Source organism: Corvus moneduloides, chromosome 5 (genome assembly GCF_009650955.1).
Source record: "Corvus moneduloides isolate bCorMon1 chromosome 5, bCorMon1.pri, whole genome shotgun sequence".
Lineage (NCBI taxonomy): Eukaryota > Metazoa > Chordata > Aves > Passeriformes > Corvidae > Corvus > Corvus moneduloides.
In genome coordinates this window covers 22,255,077-22,273,873 of record NC_045480.1, presented here as the reverse complement: position 1 = coordinate 22,273,873, position 18,797 = coordinate 22,255,077, and the positions used below count along the sequence as shown (strand labels likewise).

General features: G+C 36.6%; 1 protein-coding gene across 4 annotated transcripts in view; it reads left to right on the top strand.

The window, feature by feature from the left end:
* ARAP2 (ArfGAP with RhoGAP domain, ankyrin repeat and PH domain 2) overlaps positions 1 to 18,797 on the top strand; it is a 125,001-nt gene that overhangs the window by 89,504 nt on the left and 16,700 nt on the right. For all 4 annotated transcript variants that reach the window (XM_032109510.1, XM_032109511.1, XM_032109512.1 and 1 more), the window contains 4 exons: positions 4,789 to 4,863; positions 5,901 to 6,018; positions 10,419 to 10,547; positions 17,435 to 17,574. In XM_032109510.1, the coding sequence (XP_031965401.1) occupies positions 4,789 to 4,863; positions 5,901 to 6,018; positions 10,419 to 10,547; positions 17,435 to 17,574 (462 nt within the window). The remainder of the gene's footprint in view (positions 1 to 4,788; positions 4,864 to 5,900; positions 6,019 to 10,418; positions 10,548 to 17,434; positions 17,575 to 18,797) is intronic.

Here is an 18,797-nt window from a genome sequence, read left to right as displayed (position 1 = left end):
TGTTGAAGACAGAGGCAAAGAATGCATTAAACATCTCTGCCTTGTCCATGTCCCTGTTTGTGAGGTGATCCTTCTCATCCTGTAATGGGCTGATGTTATTTTTACATTGCCTGTTGCCATTAATTTACTTGAAAAAACTCCATTTTATTGTCCCCCACAGTTCTGGCCAGTTTCAACTCCAGATGCACGAATTTCTTCCCTACAGTGGCAAGCAGCATCTCTGTATTCTTCCCATGTCACTTGATCTTGCTTCCATTGGGCATACACGTTCCTTTATTGCCTTATTTCCAAGAGAGGATCTCTGTTCAGCCAAGCAGCCTTCTGCCCCACCTGCTTGACTTCCAACATTTGGGAATTGCTGTTGGGGTTCCTCCCCCCTGGCATGGGGTCCGGGGGGAGGGGGGCCCTGGGGTAGAGGCGCAGGGTTTCCCTGCTCACTGCTGAATCCTGTTCCCCATTGGTTGTTTTGTGTTCCCCTGCCCAGGGGAGGACCCTGCTGGTCCCGTGATTGCGGCAGTTCTGGGGCAGTCTCCGGCCATGTGGCTGGAAAATAAACATCTCTGAAACATCTACTGTTACAGTGGGGATACTGTAACACGCATATATCAAACCAGGAGTCCCGTGGAAAAGAAATATATATGGACAGATTCTTGGTAGATGTTTCAGAGATGTTTATTTCCCCAGTCGCATGGCCGGAGCTCTGCCGAGGAACCCTCACAGTCTGGACTGAGGGTCCTTTCCCGCGCAGGGGAACACAAAATAACCAATGGGGAACGAGGCTGACCAGGGGCAGCGAACCCTGTGCCTCCCCTCAGGGCCCCTCTCCCAGGGCTACATGGCAGGGGGAGGAGACCCCGACAATCTACCAAGAATTGGTCCCTATTTTTCCACGGGCCTCGCTGTCTTATGCATGTTGCAGTAATCCCCGCTGCGTGTTGCTCTGCCCCTAGGAGGTGATGTTTAAAAAGTGACCAGCACTGGTAGACCCCAGCACCTGCAAAAACATCTTCCCTGGGGACTTTACTTAGCAGTTCCCTGAGCAGTCTGAAGTCTGCTCCCCTCGTGTCCAGAGTTGAAATTTTACTGCTGCTTTTCCTCCTGTCAACACAGATTTTAAAATTGATCACTTTGAGATCGCTGTGGCCAAGATGTCTGCCAATCACCACTTCATTCATTCTTTTCTGTGGTTCTGGAACAAAAGAAAAAAAGTGCTTTTCAAAGTTTATTATACTATTAACATTTTCCAAGCAACTCTGGGAACTTGTAATGAGGACTGTAATGAGGATGACGACTGCATTCCCTCTGTTATGTCAACCTATTGCCTTTGAAATAGCAATTAAGGAATGAAGTCCTGAGGAGCCTGACTGGTGTTTGTGACAATTTGATTGCGACTACGAACATTTTTCTGAAACTCTGTGTGCACATAACATATGAAATTCACTGATGTGCAGAAGGGAGAAGCACAGAAGGGAGTGCTTCATAGTATTTCAAAATATTTACTGCCTGAAGCCTGCTGATTAAAGAAGCTCCTTCTAAGGTGGTTACAAGGGTGTTGAGAGATTTTATGTATAACTGTTTCTCTAGAAGAATTCAGCATTTCTCTAACTATGTGTGGTGTCGTCAGTAGGTTTTGCAGGGGAAATACATAGAGCCAGACCTGGATTAACACTAAGTACTTTAGAAAGTGATTGACCTTCCTCTCTGTTACAATTTACAATTATAACTTCTGTCATGAGTATATAGTACGTATTACCCGTAATTTCAAAATACTAGATTTTATGGATGGCTACACTTTACATTTTACCAGGCTTAGAACTTTCATGGATCACAGATTCATGAATTGTATGCTTTCTTGAAGCAACAGAAATATAGGTTCAAAATTGCTGCTAATAAATGCACTTACTGCACCAGCACTAAATATAATAAGGCTAGCCAGTGATTAAGCTAAATTTGCAGTTCAAGGTAAATTAACAAACCCAGTTTCGTACTAATCTTAACTTGTCTATTATATCTATTATGTCTATTATATAAGCTTAGAGCCACCCAGGTATGCTCTGATATAGTCAGAGGTACAAATCTTACCAGAGAGGTACCCGTGCTTTGGGGAGAAGAGAGAAGCAAACCTGTCACCTTTTCCCTGAAGAGGGCTTGTATTCCTGTCCTCTTAAATGGAGAATTCCAGAGATCAAATTTGTACTTTTAGGAGAAGTGGAGGTGTGACTGTATTCAAATATAACTGGTTACATGTTGCTGCCATCATAGATGGTGGGGCACCCACGTTCTCATTTTCATCTTGGTGTATTTTTTAGTATATAAATGAGTTTGGATACCTGGATCATGCTATTATAGCACCCATGGTTGAATCAAAAGCAGAACAGAACCATGACACTTCAACATTGCTTCCGCCTCCATCCAGCTGAGGCATCAGTAAAGGCCATCTGACCTTCACCTGCAGCATGTTGCAACCAATGTCTTATCTCCTCATCAAAGGCCCAGGTTTATCCAGTTAGGCATGGGTAAGAGGGAGTGAGGTCTTAACATCTCTATGCATAGGTGTGGGTGCTGTCCTGTTCATCACTGAGACAGCATCACCTCAGGCACTGCAGAGTTGCCAAGTCATTCTTGAGCTGGGTGCGAGACAGTGGCTCAGCTCATGTCCTTGCTCAACCAGCCTCATCAGTTCTCCACAGCAGTTTCCCACAGGCTTCCAGTTACTGTTAAAACTCATGATGTGGTGTAATTGAATGATGTAACAGCATCACTGTAATCGTGTAAGCATCATGGGTAATTGGCAACTTTGGCCTCAAGCAGCTACAATTAAGAATTGCAAGAATTCTTTACATTGAGTAACTGACAGTCTGATATCATTGCATCAAAATGTGTGTATATATGTGGGAATATGAGCGATGTAGATAGTTAATACTTTGGAATATGTAGGTTACCTCAGTACTATTATCTCTGGTGATGCAGAATGTTCAGAGAACAACTGAACCAAATTTCTTCTGAATGACCCAAAGTTCACATGTGAACTGTGTGAACTGTGTGAAATGTCACTGAAGTTCTATTCCAGGTGGCACTTTATTAGTCGCTTTTCATTTTCTGTCCACCATATACTTATGCCAGCTGTTGCAGCAATTTACATCAAATTTTCTCTCCATACAGTTGTTTAAATAAGCCCAGTGGAAATCATGTGTCAGCTTCATTCTTATTTCCAACCTTTTTCTGTAATATCATCTGAAAAGCAAATTTTATAACTAAATGAGCTTTTTTGAGTCTGTGCCACTATAATTAAGCAGCTTTCTTCAAAGTAGTTTTGTAATGTTTTTCCTCACAAATGTTTCCATTAGTTTTCTATTCTCAAAGGCTAAACTAACTTAAAAGTTGCTGTTTTTCAGAATGTTAATGTTCTTTAGAATTCAGCACAGCCGTTTATTTTTCCATAGAAATGTAATCTTAGCTTCTGTAAATTGGTCAAAATCTATCCCAAAGCTCAGCTGCTTATATATATGTGTGTATATATATGTTTCTATATGCTTTTCTTAACCTCTTCCTCTGTTTGTAGTAGTATATAAATAAGTAGCATCACTGTCAATACCATTCTCAAAAATGAACACACAAATTGTTATCATAGTGTTATCATAGTGTTAATTTGATTATTAATCTTTATATTTGCCTATTAATGGAATGGTGCACTTCCTGATAGGTCCCTGATTCTGCCTTAGTTTTTCTTCCTACGCTCTGATCATCACTGTAGTTTTTTTTAGAAAATACTTTTTGGTACTGGACTGAGATGAATTGCAATCTTTTGAAGATGCTTACGACTATACTAAAAGGGAATTAGAGCAGGCAAAATGTGAGACATTTTTAACTTTAGAAAAATAAAGTAATTTCTCATCCATTAATATAATTTTATTGCCATAGATGAGCAAACCTAGTCACAATGGAAAATATTACATTCCTTCTCATAAATCATATTTTTCCTCATGATCATAAAATGTTGGATTTACTGACTTTCTAATTTCTAAGTTTTATGTTGTTAGACATCCTTAAATAACATTTGTTAGTGTTGAGTATATGAAACTATTATATATGTCATACATTTGGTTTATCTGATTGTTCTACATTAGCATAGTGTGTAAAGTTTAGCCTTTTCTCCAGCAAATTTGAAGAGATATATTTAACAGAGGTTGATATCAAGAGCATTTGTTTTAATTCCTTCTTTAATTATGTAATGACAAGTTTTCATTGTGATTAAGAATCATAAATGTGGTATTTGTAGTAATGAATTTTTATTTTCTTGGTATGTACATATGGCTATCTGGCTGAAATACTCTATAATTTGTAATTTTTCATCTCACTTTTAAGTAAGTCAGTTTGGTGTTACAGTCCTTTTTCATTATTTTAAGTTCTATTAATCTGTTTTGATTCTGAAGTGAGCCTGACAAACCTCCAAATCAGAGTTAGGGTTCTGGCAGTTTAAGATACTGAGGTGTACTCATGTCTTAAACGTAAAGTTAAGATTTCCACTTAATTCATGTCTCCCTTAGTTTTCCTGCTCTTGAATGTATATTTATAAATTATGTTCATTTTGTTTGATATGATTCTGTTGGATTTATTCAGGGTTTGATTCAGGATTTATACAGGATTTTTCTCCTGAATCTGTGAATAGAGTTTTTTTTTCCTTACACCAGTTAAATAGAAAGGAAAAATAATTGTATTTTCCTTATTTAAAAGGAAACTCAAAATGCTTTTAAGATGATCTAATTTTTTTTAATTGTTTCATTTTAGGTTTCCCAGGCTGGAGATTTGCTTATTGAAGTTTATGTGGAAAGGAAGGAGCCAGACTGTAGTATTATAATCAGGGTTAGTGTATAAAAATGATACAGTGATTTTGTGAAGCACTTTTTCTTGAACTATATCAAAATTATTTTAATACATGTTTTTATAGAAGTGCACAATCAAAGTATGAATTTATGTTTATCACTATTCTTTTAAAGATTTTGTTTTTGAATTTGCTTTGTTGCTTAAATTATGTAAAGACTGATTATTAAGCATTTTTGCATTTTAAAGAAAAATTTAAAAAGATACCATTTTAAAGGGGAGATGTCCTGCTTTAGTTTTACTGTAGTATACAGCCATATAAATTCTCCCAACTTGGTGTGCAATGCATGGGAACATTAATAAATACCCAGTGAATATTGGATCTATTTAATAGTACAGGCCATTAAAACAACATTCCTCCTTTCTTTTTGTCTGCGGCTTTCTTCTTTCTTTGAGTGTTAAGAAACACTTGTTATTAACTATAATAGAGATTTTTGAGCTTTTTATTTAATAGTGTATTTTAAACACCTGGATCTTCCTGTAGCAGTGTTCCGTTATTTTTTATTATACCTCTCTGATTTGGTTTCCTTTTGGTTCTGTTCAGCATACGACTCTGAGACACTTGTTTGTACATATATGGGTTATGTGGGATACATAGATACACATGCTAAAAGACATGCTTTGTAAAATAGGCATAAAAATGGAAATACGCATTGCTAAGATAAAAAGGTCCTTCTCTAATATTTATCTTCCCACACCCAAGAAAATATATCAAGGCGCTTTTTTTCCCATATTTTTTGGGGTAGAGAAAAGGAATTCAAAACTACGAAGTTAACAGCTTAAAAATATAACTTCTCATATATAAAATCTCATGGAACAAAATAAGGAAAGCCTGCTGGAATCTGATAGATGCTTTATGGGTTTCCAACTCATATATTTACTGCTGCCTTTTTGTTGCCTTTTTTTTTTTTTTTTTTTTTTTGGTGCCTTAAGGCAATTGCAGGGAGGAAGACATTGAAAAAATGTATCAGAAATCAGTAATTGATATGTATTATAAACTGACTCAATTTGTATTACAGGTATCACCTTTGATGGAAGCAGAGGAATTAACTAATGATGTTTTAGGAATCAAAAACATTATTCCCAGCAAAGATGATATCTGGGCTGCTTTTGAAGTACTTGAAAATGGAGAATTAGGTTAGTGACACTTCAATTTATGCATGTCAATCAGCTTTTATTATTTTAATTTTTCAGTACTTAATATAATCAAAAGCTTAGTTAAAGACTTAATGGAAACAAAAAAAATTAGCCTTCATGACACTGTTTTACATTTGGTTGTTGTGGCATCTGCATGATTTCTTTCTACACTTTTCCAGAAATAACAGGATAAATTGTTGTAAACCCCTTATAAATTAGGGGTTCAGAAGATGTTCTTTATATTACAGTGCTTCGCAGTTCATTAATCATCAGCTATAGAAAAGTAGGTCTTACTGATAAGTCTTAGAGGAAAACCCTATTTTCATTAGAATGTCAGCACTTGATTTTATAAGCAATAAAGCTTTTCAAAACATTAAATGAGAAAATACATGTAATACTTAGGAGAAAGGATCTTTTATATTTTATTTAGTCAAATGTTTAATGTATGAAGGTGAAAAAAGGAGGCATAAAGTGTGTAATTCTGTGTTTATGGCAAGTGGCATTACAGTGTATCTTGCAGAATATTGAAAAATTTGTTTGAAATATAGTTCTGCTGCCAACAAAAGCAAATGTCACATGGTCACAATATTTGTGAACTGTAAAGAGGTTTTATCATTGGGAATTCTTTATACATGCTGGAGTGTGTTTAAAATGCTGGAGCATTCTATTGTTAGAGATACCTAAAATAATGTAAAGTAATAGGGATTTTTAAAATTAAAACATATCTTGATGAATATTCCCCAAGGTAATCTGATTTTTGAAGAATGTGTGGGGTTAGAAATATGCAACATCTATTTGCATCTCCTAGTAAGTTGCTGCTCTTAACTCTTCTCATGTTAGAGGGTGACTGTGGACTTTTTTTATTTCTATAGTGAAGATACCTATTTTCAAGTCAAGAAAAAAAATAAGAAAGTCGAGAAAATAAGATTACTAAATATTGCTCTAATATTGTTTGAATAGTTTTGTCGTACTTGATTTTCAGATGTGCTTACAATAATTCCTTCAGTTTTACTAATATTACTTAGGTACTCAGTCTTGAGCTTGGCAGTATAAAAATCTAGAATGGAAGTGTATTCTCCCTTTCAACTTGAAATAAATTATCCTGAGCCCTCTCCACATCTTGCAATCTGTTGGTGATCCTGTATAGAGTTGTGATACAGAGTTCATTTCCAGATTCATAGATGTGGGTGACAACTGACAAAGAATGCCAGCATTTATTATCTTTAGAAGAGTCCTGATAATTCCTACAAGTACAATACAAATCATATTTCTTTTGACTGAATAATGGAAAAAAATGGAATTTTATTTTCTTAAACTTGATATAGGACGCTTACAGGAACATGAAAACTAAAGCTGATATGGCCAAGAGAACGTAAAAGTAAATAAAAAGATAGACCCCACAAGAGCTTCTTGAGTTATTTTGGTGCAACAGCTAATATTTTAGTGGGGTATAGAAATGTTGTCTGAGCTAATGACTATGGAAGACAAGCAAAATTAAGCTAGGAGTGAGACACTACAGGCCCTACATAACACAATAAATACGGGCAAGAGATTAGAGTATATCCTACTGAAAGAAGAGTTTCCAACAGAAAGTGGAAATGGCATACCAGTGTTTTGTAACAACCAAGCAAAAAGCAGACTAAATTAAAGTCCTAATTCATCACCTGACTCCTGTCAGTAGAGACTGTGTTGATGAAATATCTGCTTCATGGACCCCTTTCCAGAAGAATCAGTGCGTCAATAGAGGTGAATTCTTGTTTCAAAATAAAAATACTGTTGTAGTAAGAGACATTTACTCAGGTAGACTCCTATGGTCCTATGGCTGAATCTAGCACATTTGCAGAGGGTGGGAATACAGAGAAAATTAGTTCTGTGCAGTCTTTGGTCCAAATGTGACAATGAAGAACTAGAACGCTACTTGAGTCTTTGCTACTGCAAGCTGATTCTACTAGTGTCATTTGACAAATACCATCTGAGGCATTTACAGATTATTTGAGATACTGACACATAATGACAGAAGAAAGGTTGCGTATTTGTTTCAAATGTACACCAGTAATCACAGTGTCTTTCTGATAAAAATTAATTTTCTGCTCTTTTTCCTGCCGCGGTCTGCTATCTGTTCAGTGCATTTCTGCTTGTACACTCAATCCTGAATTTTTATATGACTTACTTTACTTTTTGAGATACACTGTCATGAAAACAACCCCTGAGAAGGCAAGAAAATTAGAATCGTATTTTCTAGAACGTAATTTTCTACTAATAGTTAATGTTGTTTAAGGTGAAAATGACTGGTTTAGCATATTTAACCTGAGTGAAAGAAAGGGTAATTGAATGCATGTGTTGACTGCTTGCTGTTCAAAATACTAAAACTGCAATATTAAAAAATCAGCTAAATTATTTGCATATAGAAAAGTTGCAATAATTGATGATTTTATCTAACCTAATGCAAAATATCTAATACCGTATGCTTTTACAAAATAGGGTATATATATTTTTTTTTAATAATATGTGATTGATGGATAGTTTGTAAATGAGGTGTGTTACCAGTAAAATAGTTAGTGGTTTTCGGCGTGATGATTTATGTACCATGGATGGATTACGTACCATGGATTACGATGACAGATGGTCTTAAATGTAACTATAAATAAACCAGTAGGTGTTTGCTGTGGGAGTGCTGGTGTTCTTACTAAGAAGATGTGATGATTTGCCAGTCTCCTGCCTTTGATTTGTAAAGTTCTCCTTAAAGTGGGTTTTCTCTCTTGCATAAAGGCATCAAGTGTTTATCACATCGGAGTCCCCAGTTTCCCAAAAATTTAGAAGTTTGACCACTTAAAACGGTGTTATAAAGTAGGAGTTGAGCTGCTATCTACAGTGGTATTCTTTTGGTGTCATGTCTGAATAATGAAGTCTTTATATAGGTGGTATCACAACTCTATGGGTAATGTAAATATTTTTGCATCCCAAAATAGCAGCGGGTTTTTTCTGTCACTTAAATGTGTTGTTTGTGGCTGCTGCTTTCTGAGGCTCTAGTGTTCAGGTGTTCTAGAAAATGCATTCTGCTAGACTGTAGTGCTGGACAGTCCCAAAGCAGCTGTTGACATTTCATATTCATCTACCATAGCAGGAGTGAAAAATGAGATTATGGCTGCATACTTTGCCCTTCAGTACTCAAGGGATGTGGCTAGACTGTGTGATCCAACATGACAATGTCACAGAGGTGTCACTTTTCAGGAGCCATACCCAGCTCTTCTCCAGGCCTGACCCACATATATTGGTATGCAAATGGGAACTGAGATCTTTTGGAAAAATCTCTCTTTGGAGATAAAATGACATTTGAACCCACAAAGCCATTGTTAAGGCTTTTGTGCGTTCACGAATTACAGTTGGTGCTCGCTGCTGAGCAGGTGAAAGCCTTCAGGGGTGTGAGTGTGTCCTCCCCCATACACATCAGTGTTGCCTCAGGCTGTGCTGTTCATGTCATACTCAGATTTCTGCTGGATCTGGTAATGCAGATTTAGGTACTACTTGCAAGATTTTTTCTACCTTCATTTGGTATGTGAACTGGGGTTTGTATGGAGTACTGGCTGGACTTTCTTATCACTGCAATTTTTCAGTTCTGTGCTAGGTCCCAGAGTTTCTCTTCTAGGATGAATGATGCCTATCATCCATCCTGGATGTGTGTTTGAGGATCTGAAGTTTTGGAGTGCACACATGCAGTCTAGTCATGCCTTCATCTATTGGTGGTTTAATCTTGCTGCACTTTTTGTACAAGATTGAAATATGCAGGTGCAAGTTTGCAAATTCCCTAATGACAGCAGCAGGGAGAAGACCTAGTAAGACCATGTGCTTCTCCCCTCTAGTAAAAATAACTTAATGAAACCAGGAGTCTGTTTCAATCTGCATTGAACAATAGCAGACAGTATAATCCATACCAGTTGGAGGGATTTTTTTTCACTGTGGTCACTCCAAATTCTTTGGCTCTTTCATTGCATAGATTTGGTAGCTATGGTGTTTCTTTTGCGTATTCAGCATAGGCGAATACGGCACAGTATAGCTGAAGGCCTCAGCTGTTTGATCATATTTAGACCTGCCCTGTAATAGGTCCTAACTTTAGTTTGAAAGCAGTGCTTTAGTGTTTTTACATTAAAAATATAACAATACATATGGCTACTGCTTGTTTAATTTTATATTCATTACCTGTGCAAATCCTACCAACAAAGGTATTGTCAATGAAGTGCCTAATTGTCTTATTTTAAAAGCAGTGTTTTTCTTCTGTAGCTCAAAGTCAATGAGACTTTGTGTACAAGCAAATGTAATTTGTGAGGGCCTCCAATATAGTTGGGTTTTGTCTTTTATTTTAATTCGGGTTTTTTGTGTTTTGTTTCTTCGGCATTTTTTAGAACGTCCTCTGCATTATACAGAGAATGTACTAGAACAAGTTCTTCACTGGAGTTCACTACCAGAGCCTGGCACTGCGTATCTAGTAATAAAGAGATTCCTAACAGCAGACATGATGAATCTCTACAGTGGTATGTAACTTTTTTATTTAGTTAGTTATTTTACATAGAGACATGAGTATGGCAGTTGCTTTGTAGCTGTTTCAGTGGAGAAAAGTGTCCCAAAACATCTAAATTACTGCTACTTCATAAAAGTTACAGATTTACAGAGGGTTGTGCTGACTTCCTACAAAACCAGAAATTCTGGATGTTTGTTTCTACAAACTATAAGCTCTTCCATTGGAATATAAAAATGTACAGAAATTCTGCAGTCAGTTCACACTTTGTGAATTTCTGCTGTGAAGCTTGAAACTGCTCTTTTATTTAACATTTGTATATATTTATATAATTATGGTATACTAATAACAATTTGTATTATCTAATTCAATGCCTCCAAACTGCAAAGCTAATTTTACAGAATCACAGAATATTCTGAGTTGGAGGGTGCCCAAAAGGATCATCAAAGTCCAACTCCTGTCCAACTCCAGGACAGCCCCAGGAGTCACACCATGTGCCTGAGAGCATTGTCCAAACGCTTCTTGAACTCTTAGGCTGGTGCTGTGACCATTTCCCTGGGGACCGTGTTCCAGTGCCCAACCAGCCTCTGGGGGAATATTTCCTGAATCCAACCTAAACTTCCCTTACACAACTTTAGACCATTCTCTTATCCTGACACCGGTCACCACAGAGAAAAGAACAATGTTTATTTACCCCTTTGCTTCCCCTCATGAGGAAGTTTTTGACTGCAATGAGGTCTCCCCTCAGTCTCCTCCAGGCTGAACAGACCAAGTGCCCTCAGCCCCTCCTCGTACTTGAGGGCTTCCCCTCAAGGCCCTTCACCTTTTTTTTGCCCTCCTTTGAACACTTTCCAACAGCTTTAGATCCTTCTTATACTGTGGTGCCCAAAACTGCACACAGTATCCAAGGCGAGGCTGTACCAGCACAGAGCAGAGCGGGACAATCCCCTCCCTTGACTGGCTGGTGATGCTGTGCCTGATGCTCCCCAGGACACGCTTGGCCCTCCTGGCTCCCAGGGCACTGCTGACTCAAATTCAACTTTTGTTGACCAGGAACCCCAGGTCCTTTTCCACAGTGTTGCTCTCCAGCATCTCATTCCCCAGTCTGTCTGTCCAAGGTTGCCCCATCCCAGGTGACATACTCATTTGAATTACATACTCAAGCAACTGAATAACTTGGAGAATATGTGGCCTTTAAAAGGGAGCTGACACTTAAAATATAGATCAAGTATGTAGTGAAAATATACGGTTTACATGTTGCCCCAGTCTGTATTTTCTTTTTTTCCCCATATAATACTGGCTTTAAGTCTCCTATGTAATATGTAGTATCTGCTTTGCGAGAAATGAAAGTTTAGATGTTCAATAATTATATCCTGTTTTCAAGCAGCTGAAATTCTGTGTGCTATCACTGTATGATGTGTGATCTTAACACATGATGCCTGGTTTAATGTTCATCTTATTTTATTTAATGGCTCATTCAAATATATATATCTTTTCCTCTCTTTCTCATACATGGAAATGTTAATCTTTCCATTCTAGATATCTTATCTTGATTTCAAGAAGTAAAACTTATGCTATTTTGCTTATTCTTCTGAAAATAATAGCGTTCTTTCACCATGCTTTATTTCTGTAAAAGCATATTTCACAAATGTAAATGAACCTGAACAAGTGTGCTGTTCATGACTTTTATGGTTGAGTTTCACTTTCTCTAAATGTGTGATAGCAGGTCATGAATAGAGAGAAATGGCCTACTTCATTAAAAGCTTGATATATGAACTCCCATCACCTCACTAGGTATGTGTTGAGGTATAATCAGAAAAGGGAATGGGTCATAAGGATTTTGAGAATCACTGCTGTAAGAAACACATAAGGATCAGGCTAGTGTCAACTTAACAAAATGTAGTAAAGGAGAGATCTACTGCAATTTGCACTCCTTCCTGTCTTCTAGATTTTACATCCATTTATTCTCCCAACCCATCACAGTAATTGTTTGCATCAGTTCCATTCATTTTGATCTTAATCTAGACACACTGTCCTTTGACTGTTTACATTTATTGATGCTTTTTATATTTGTTTTAAAATAATTAAAACCATATTAAATAAATTATATTGGTTTTCTCAGTGGTTTGAAAAGGAAAACCTCTGCCATATTGCAGACTTACAGTGTTGATGTCTGCGAACTCCACATGGCAGAGTAATCTTGTGAATCCATCCCTAGATAGTGTCAGAATGAGAAACTATACAGAACGAGGTCATTGGGGAAGGGGTGTTCCCAGTGTTTAGCATACAAGGCACTTATCATTATGGTGGGGCTCTCTATCTCAAAGTGCACAAGAAGTAACTGCTAGCTTGAAGGAAGAAAGGGAGACCTCAATCTTGTCTGTCTTTTGCACTCTATTTGTGGATAACTCCTTGTCACTGAGTAATAGGGCTGAGGCCAGATGTCCAACCGCTATGATTTGAAGTATGTTTTTTAACAATGGATTCAGCCTGTACAAATGGGCAACTGGGTGGATGGATGTCCTCTTACTTTGCAGTAAAATTAATAGGACTGTGATCATATAATGTTTATAATTTAATTCCATGAATATTCACTGCTGCCCTGATTTATGTAATAAAGACTAAATTATTATATTCCTGACAATTTTTTTTTCTCTTAATATTACCTGAGAGCTTTTTGTTCTCAGCACTTTTCTCCTTTTTCTTCCTGAGTCTTTAATGTTGTTTGAAATAATGTTGGTTCAATAATGAGCCTCATTTCATCTTGGCAATTTATCACAGTCTTCTCTGTCAGTGCAACTTTTCCCATGTTCCTTATTGTAGTGGTTTGGTCCAAGATACTCATTACTGTTTACCTTCTGTGAGATAAGAATTAGGAGAAATGCAAAGCAGGCACCAAACTTGAAAGACTATAAAGAAGTTTATTAACAGACCTAAAAGAAGAAGAAAAAAAATCATACCACACCTTCAGAACTCTTCTCCTCCCCCCACCTTCCTCCCTTCTCCCACTGACAATGTAAAAAGACAACCCTTAAGATGTTCAGTCTGTTTACCACTTCCATAATAACCTTGTTCAGTCCATTTAGAAAGAGGAGTCTCTCTGCTCATGCTATGAAAACATTATCACAACGAGACAGCCGCCCACTTCCAAATAACTTTGTTCAGTCCATTTAGGAAGAGGAGTCTCTCTGCTTGCATGTGAGTCCCTTCCCCCAACTTGCAGCTTTTCCCACAACTGCTTTCAAGGGTCCACTCTTGAAGTTTTTTGGGGTACAATTCTAAGGTTGAGCCGTTCAGAAACAAAGGTTCTCTTCACCCATCTCTGGGAGCATTTCATCTCTAAGAAATCTCTGGGAGCATCTCTAGGAACTGAGGTTTTCTCCTTTCCCATTTGGAGCAAAAGTCCTCATCGCTTCCATCTCTCCCTGTTCAAATTTCTCATGAAATTACAGCTAAGTCAGCATCTGCCTATCTCAGGGCAGGTGCTTTTGCTCACAAGTACAAGCTGAGCACTCCACCCCCCATATCTTCATGAAATTACAACGGGTACTCTGATATATCATAGCTTCACAACAGAATTTCAGCTTTAAGTATCTCCTCTTCCTCTTCCCTAGTTTTTCAGCTCTTCACAGCACTAAAAGGGTTAATCAAGGGTTAATCTCACCTAGGCCTTGCAGCTGGAATGTGGCTTATAGCAGTGGAGGGGGGGCGGAGCCCAGCCGCTCTGGCTGCCCACAGCAAGGCTGTGGGAGGGTTCCGCGGGTGGAACAGGGCCCATCGACTCCAGAATGGCCGGGCCCGCTGGCCGCCCCACGGGGCCTGCAGCCACCTGTCCCAGCACCGGAAATTAGAGAGAGCTCTGCCTCAGGGTTTCTATTCTTAAGTGTGGATCACAGAGGTGGTCACAATTTTAAGTGGCTTAAAGAATTGTCCATATTCAAACTGGCCAGCTGATAGGTTCTGTCAAGTCATAGAGGAAGCTGTAAACACCCCTTAGCAAGGACATCCCTTCCGGGACTATGCTTTGCTAACCTATGACACTTATACATAGTACATTCTTAATTCTTATACTTGTCCATTTTAAACTACTTTCTTGTGTTCTGCAACTGAGATGAGCTCAGTTGTTTAGAGCAGGTTGCTAGTACCACCAGGGTTGTGAGTTCAATCCCTGTTTGGGGGATTCACTCAAGAGCTGGACTCTATGATCCTGGCGTGTCCCTTCCAACTCAGACTGTTCTGTGATTCTATGATCCAAACCTTGTATTGAGGTCTAGATGTATGTTTTCTCTCATGTAGAAATCAACTTTCCTATTCAAGGAAAAAAGGGTTAGTTTATTTGTATTGATATGTTTCAGTAAATTTGTGGTGAGTTTTCTACTTTATTGCAGATCTTTAGTTACTCATTCCTGACAATTTATTCCATAGCTTTTCATGCTTCTTGCAGGAGTGCTCTTTCAAGTGCTGTTCAGTAGGGCAAAGTGTGCATTGTATTTTGGTGTAAGAGGTACTCAGGACAGCTGAATTCTATTTCAAGCCCCTTTTTCTTCTCCTTACGTAAAATTTTATCATATTAAAGTTTTATTTATTAGAAAACAAAATATTATTTATTTGTTAAATTTACTTTAAAGTGTATGTGTATATATCCTTGAAATTTTTCTAGTACAGTGTTGTATAATTTGAGTGGTAAGTATTGATTTCTGAGAACAGGGGCTATTATTCAGATATTCTTTGAAATGCACACTTTTAAACCATAGATAGATCAATCCTGCGTAGATTAAGTGCACCTACTGCCTAGTTGAAAATTCTAGCAATTTTAGCTTGTTTTGTAAAGTTTGTGTCTGAAAAATACAGTCCGATTAGGACATATCCTGATTATTTTAGATTTACTTCATGAAATGCTGGCTTCTAAAGAATACAGAATATCATCAGTTTAGAGAATTATTTTTTTTCCTCCTTCAGGCTTTTCTAAGATCTTTGTAAGTCTAAAGTGTTTGACAGATTTGCTGCTATAGGAGTGCTGTGAAGATTAGGATGAGTTCTTGTCACGTTAGGAGCTGTGTGCAGAAATTTAATATCTTTCAGTTTGGTGTAGATGTGGAAGTATCCTGCTACTCTCATTAAGTACCCTGCTACCCTCATTTTGTATGGTTTAAAAAAAAAATGAAAAAAAAATATAAAAGCACTTGTGATTCTGTGGATAAGAATTCATATTCTATTGTGAACATGAAATAAAAATTCTTATTGGCAAAGAGAGACTACATTAGTCTTTTTTTAAGCTGTGCATGTATATTTGCACTTATAAGTGAGGACATCTAAGTAAATTCTGATTTTAATTGTCAAAATGTATTGATTCTGGCTTTAGATTCTTATTTTTTGATATTTTTATCATGTGCTGCTTCTTAATAGTAGAATTTTGATATCAGATGTTCAAAGTCTAAGTGGAGTTTTATTGAAAAAATCCAATTGAGTACTTGGGTAAGGATGAGATTTTCAATACACCATATACCCCTTTTACATCACAGTTTTATTTCTTATCCTGAAACTAATATCATATAAAAGCTAGTGGTATCATTCCGTGACGCCTAAACAAGTTGGTTCAGTATTTCCCAAATAAATAAATGACTTATGGGAAGTACCTACACTTAGCTAAAGAAAACAGGTGTTGAAAGCCAACATATGGCATAAGCAGTAGGCTTGTAGTGTTTGGGGATAAAGGAATTACAACCCTGTTAGTCTGGCTCCCACTTCAAGGTGAAATGGTATTGAGTGGAATAGAGGAGAAGGCTACATCTCCTGTCTTCCTGCTCTATTCTCATGTCTGCGGTCTGCTTCCAGCACTATTTACCTCAGGGAGTAAAGAATTCTTCAGAATTCTGCTGAATTCTTGGTTCTGTCATAAAGTCAGTAGGAATTATTGTCTTTTCCTTTGTTCTTCCTCATTTTAACTATTAAAGTGCCATTTTAGTTTAAGTTTCAGTTTATATGCATGAGTCATAGCAGCATGGCAATGACTGTAATTAGTGGTCAGAAGTTTTTTCTGGGCAAGTGTACTTACTGGGATAAGCTGATAAAGTAGTGAAAAAATGTATGTATATTGAGCAGAATAGGAAACCTAAAAATGCCTAGAAATGGTGGTCCAGTAGTTTATATGTACTAGTAATACTTCTTTGAATTATTTTATTTAGGATTTTAAATTGCTGAGAATGTACTGAGAAATCTAGTCCTTAACACTAAAAGCCTTTGATAGCTCGGGTATTATTCTTTTTTAAATAAGAACTTCCTCAGAACAGAGTTACATAAAGCTTTATAAAGCTGACTGCAATATTACTGTTTGGTTTTGTGTGAGGTGGTGTTTTGTTTGAGTTTTTTATTAATTTTACCGAATATATGTGAGTTTGTGTGTATTTTAACACAAATAAAAAAAATCCAGACAGACTCATGACAAAATGAGATCTTTATTGAAATGTTTTGCCTCTCTTAAGCATAGAAATTAAAAGTATCCATGTCATACTCTTGGGCTTAATGGCACATTCTATGCTGCAAACATTCTTTGAATTAAAGTTTGTTGGTAGATTCTTTCCATGTTATCATAGAAGTGAAACAGAGAAGACTTTTTTCCCCACCAGTAATTAAAATTATAATTGTGTGTATGATTAAGAATGCCTTTCTTATGAATATGTAATATATATTAATATAGAATATGTATTGAAATGTGATACATAGTTTATATATATGTGTATACATATATAATATAATTAATTTCATTATTTTTATACATATATGTAGCATAATACCAAATTAACTTTACCAATGTAATTTTAGTTTTTTTGATAAACAATAATACTTAAGAACTAGGAACTTCTGCTGTTGTAATTCTAACAAAATGCTTTTTTTTCTTGGTAGAGAAAAATGAGAAAGGTAGCGTGAAAGCAGGCAATCTCAAGTACAAGGAGGAACCATCAAAACTGCTGTCTGGAAACAAATTTCAAGACCGTTATTTTGTGTTACGGGAAGGAAACTTGCTTCTTTATAAGGATATGAAGGTACAGCAGACAAACTCTCCACCAAACTCTGAATTAAGCTTTCTTTTTTGTATGAGAAAGAAAAGGAAGGCAAACAGATCAACATTTCTCATATAAAATGGCAACTTCTAGATTCTGGGGTTGAAGTATAAGATTTTTGTCTTCTTGTTTCATAAGTGTGTTAGTAAAAGGAATTTGTGTGTGTTTGTCATTTAGCTATTGTAGTTATACATTACTATAAGCTTTAAAAATTCAAAATATAAAAGTGTTTGGGGCTTTGTGTTGCCCCTAAATGATTTGAAAACCTGCTGTAGAGAGCTGTAGGAGAAGTACTATGGAACTTAAATGAGTGCATGCTATTTTTTTCTTGTTATTTCACACAAAGCCCTTAAAAATTGCAAGCAACAGGGTTCTTACACCTACAAGTCTCATGATAGAAGAGATTATAGGAAACAATAACTCTCAATACACTGGCAGAATCTTTCCCTGCTTCCCACCAACAGTTTTCAGATGTATTCTCAGTCCTCTAAAAACTAGTATTGATAATTAGGTTAGATATACCTCAGAGTTCCACAGAAGTGAATTTAGTCATGATAATAGCAGGAAGGGTTCAGTTTTAAATATTTCATGGGAGTTTTCTTAAAACAGTGGGTTTGAGTGTATGTAGCTTGTGTTTAAGTATAAAGCCAAATAATATTAATCATGAACTATGTTTTCATTTTAGTTCCAATAATTTCTGGTTTAAAAAAAAAAATCAACGTTTCAAGTGCTTTTATTTTTGCTGAATGTTGTTTTTTTCCATCCAACAAATACAGATGTATATTGCAGACCTTCGTAAAGTACTTTTTTTAAGAATATCCCTTGCTCACTTAAGCTAATGCACTGTGTCTTCTTGTGAAGCTATGGATACAATCTTAATTAGAATGACTCCAGAATGTCAAAAATAGTGTCTTATAATTTAGTGCTAAAACTCAAATTGGCACAGATGTGAGAATAAATTAATATGCCCATAAAACCTTAATTAGTATCTTGGAAAGAATTTATGACAGGATTGTTATACCACTTTATAATCTCTTTTTTTAAGCCATTCTAATTTATAAAACATTGAATTCCCCAACTCAGGAGGCGCTTAGAACACTTACTTTTAAATGGCTTTACATTTCTTGTTTTTTTTAAAAAAAGCAAATGGCAATACCATTTTTTGATCAAATAGTATATATGAGTTTGTTTTACTTTCTTTTAAG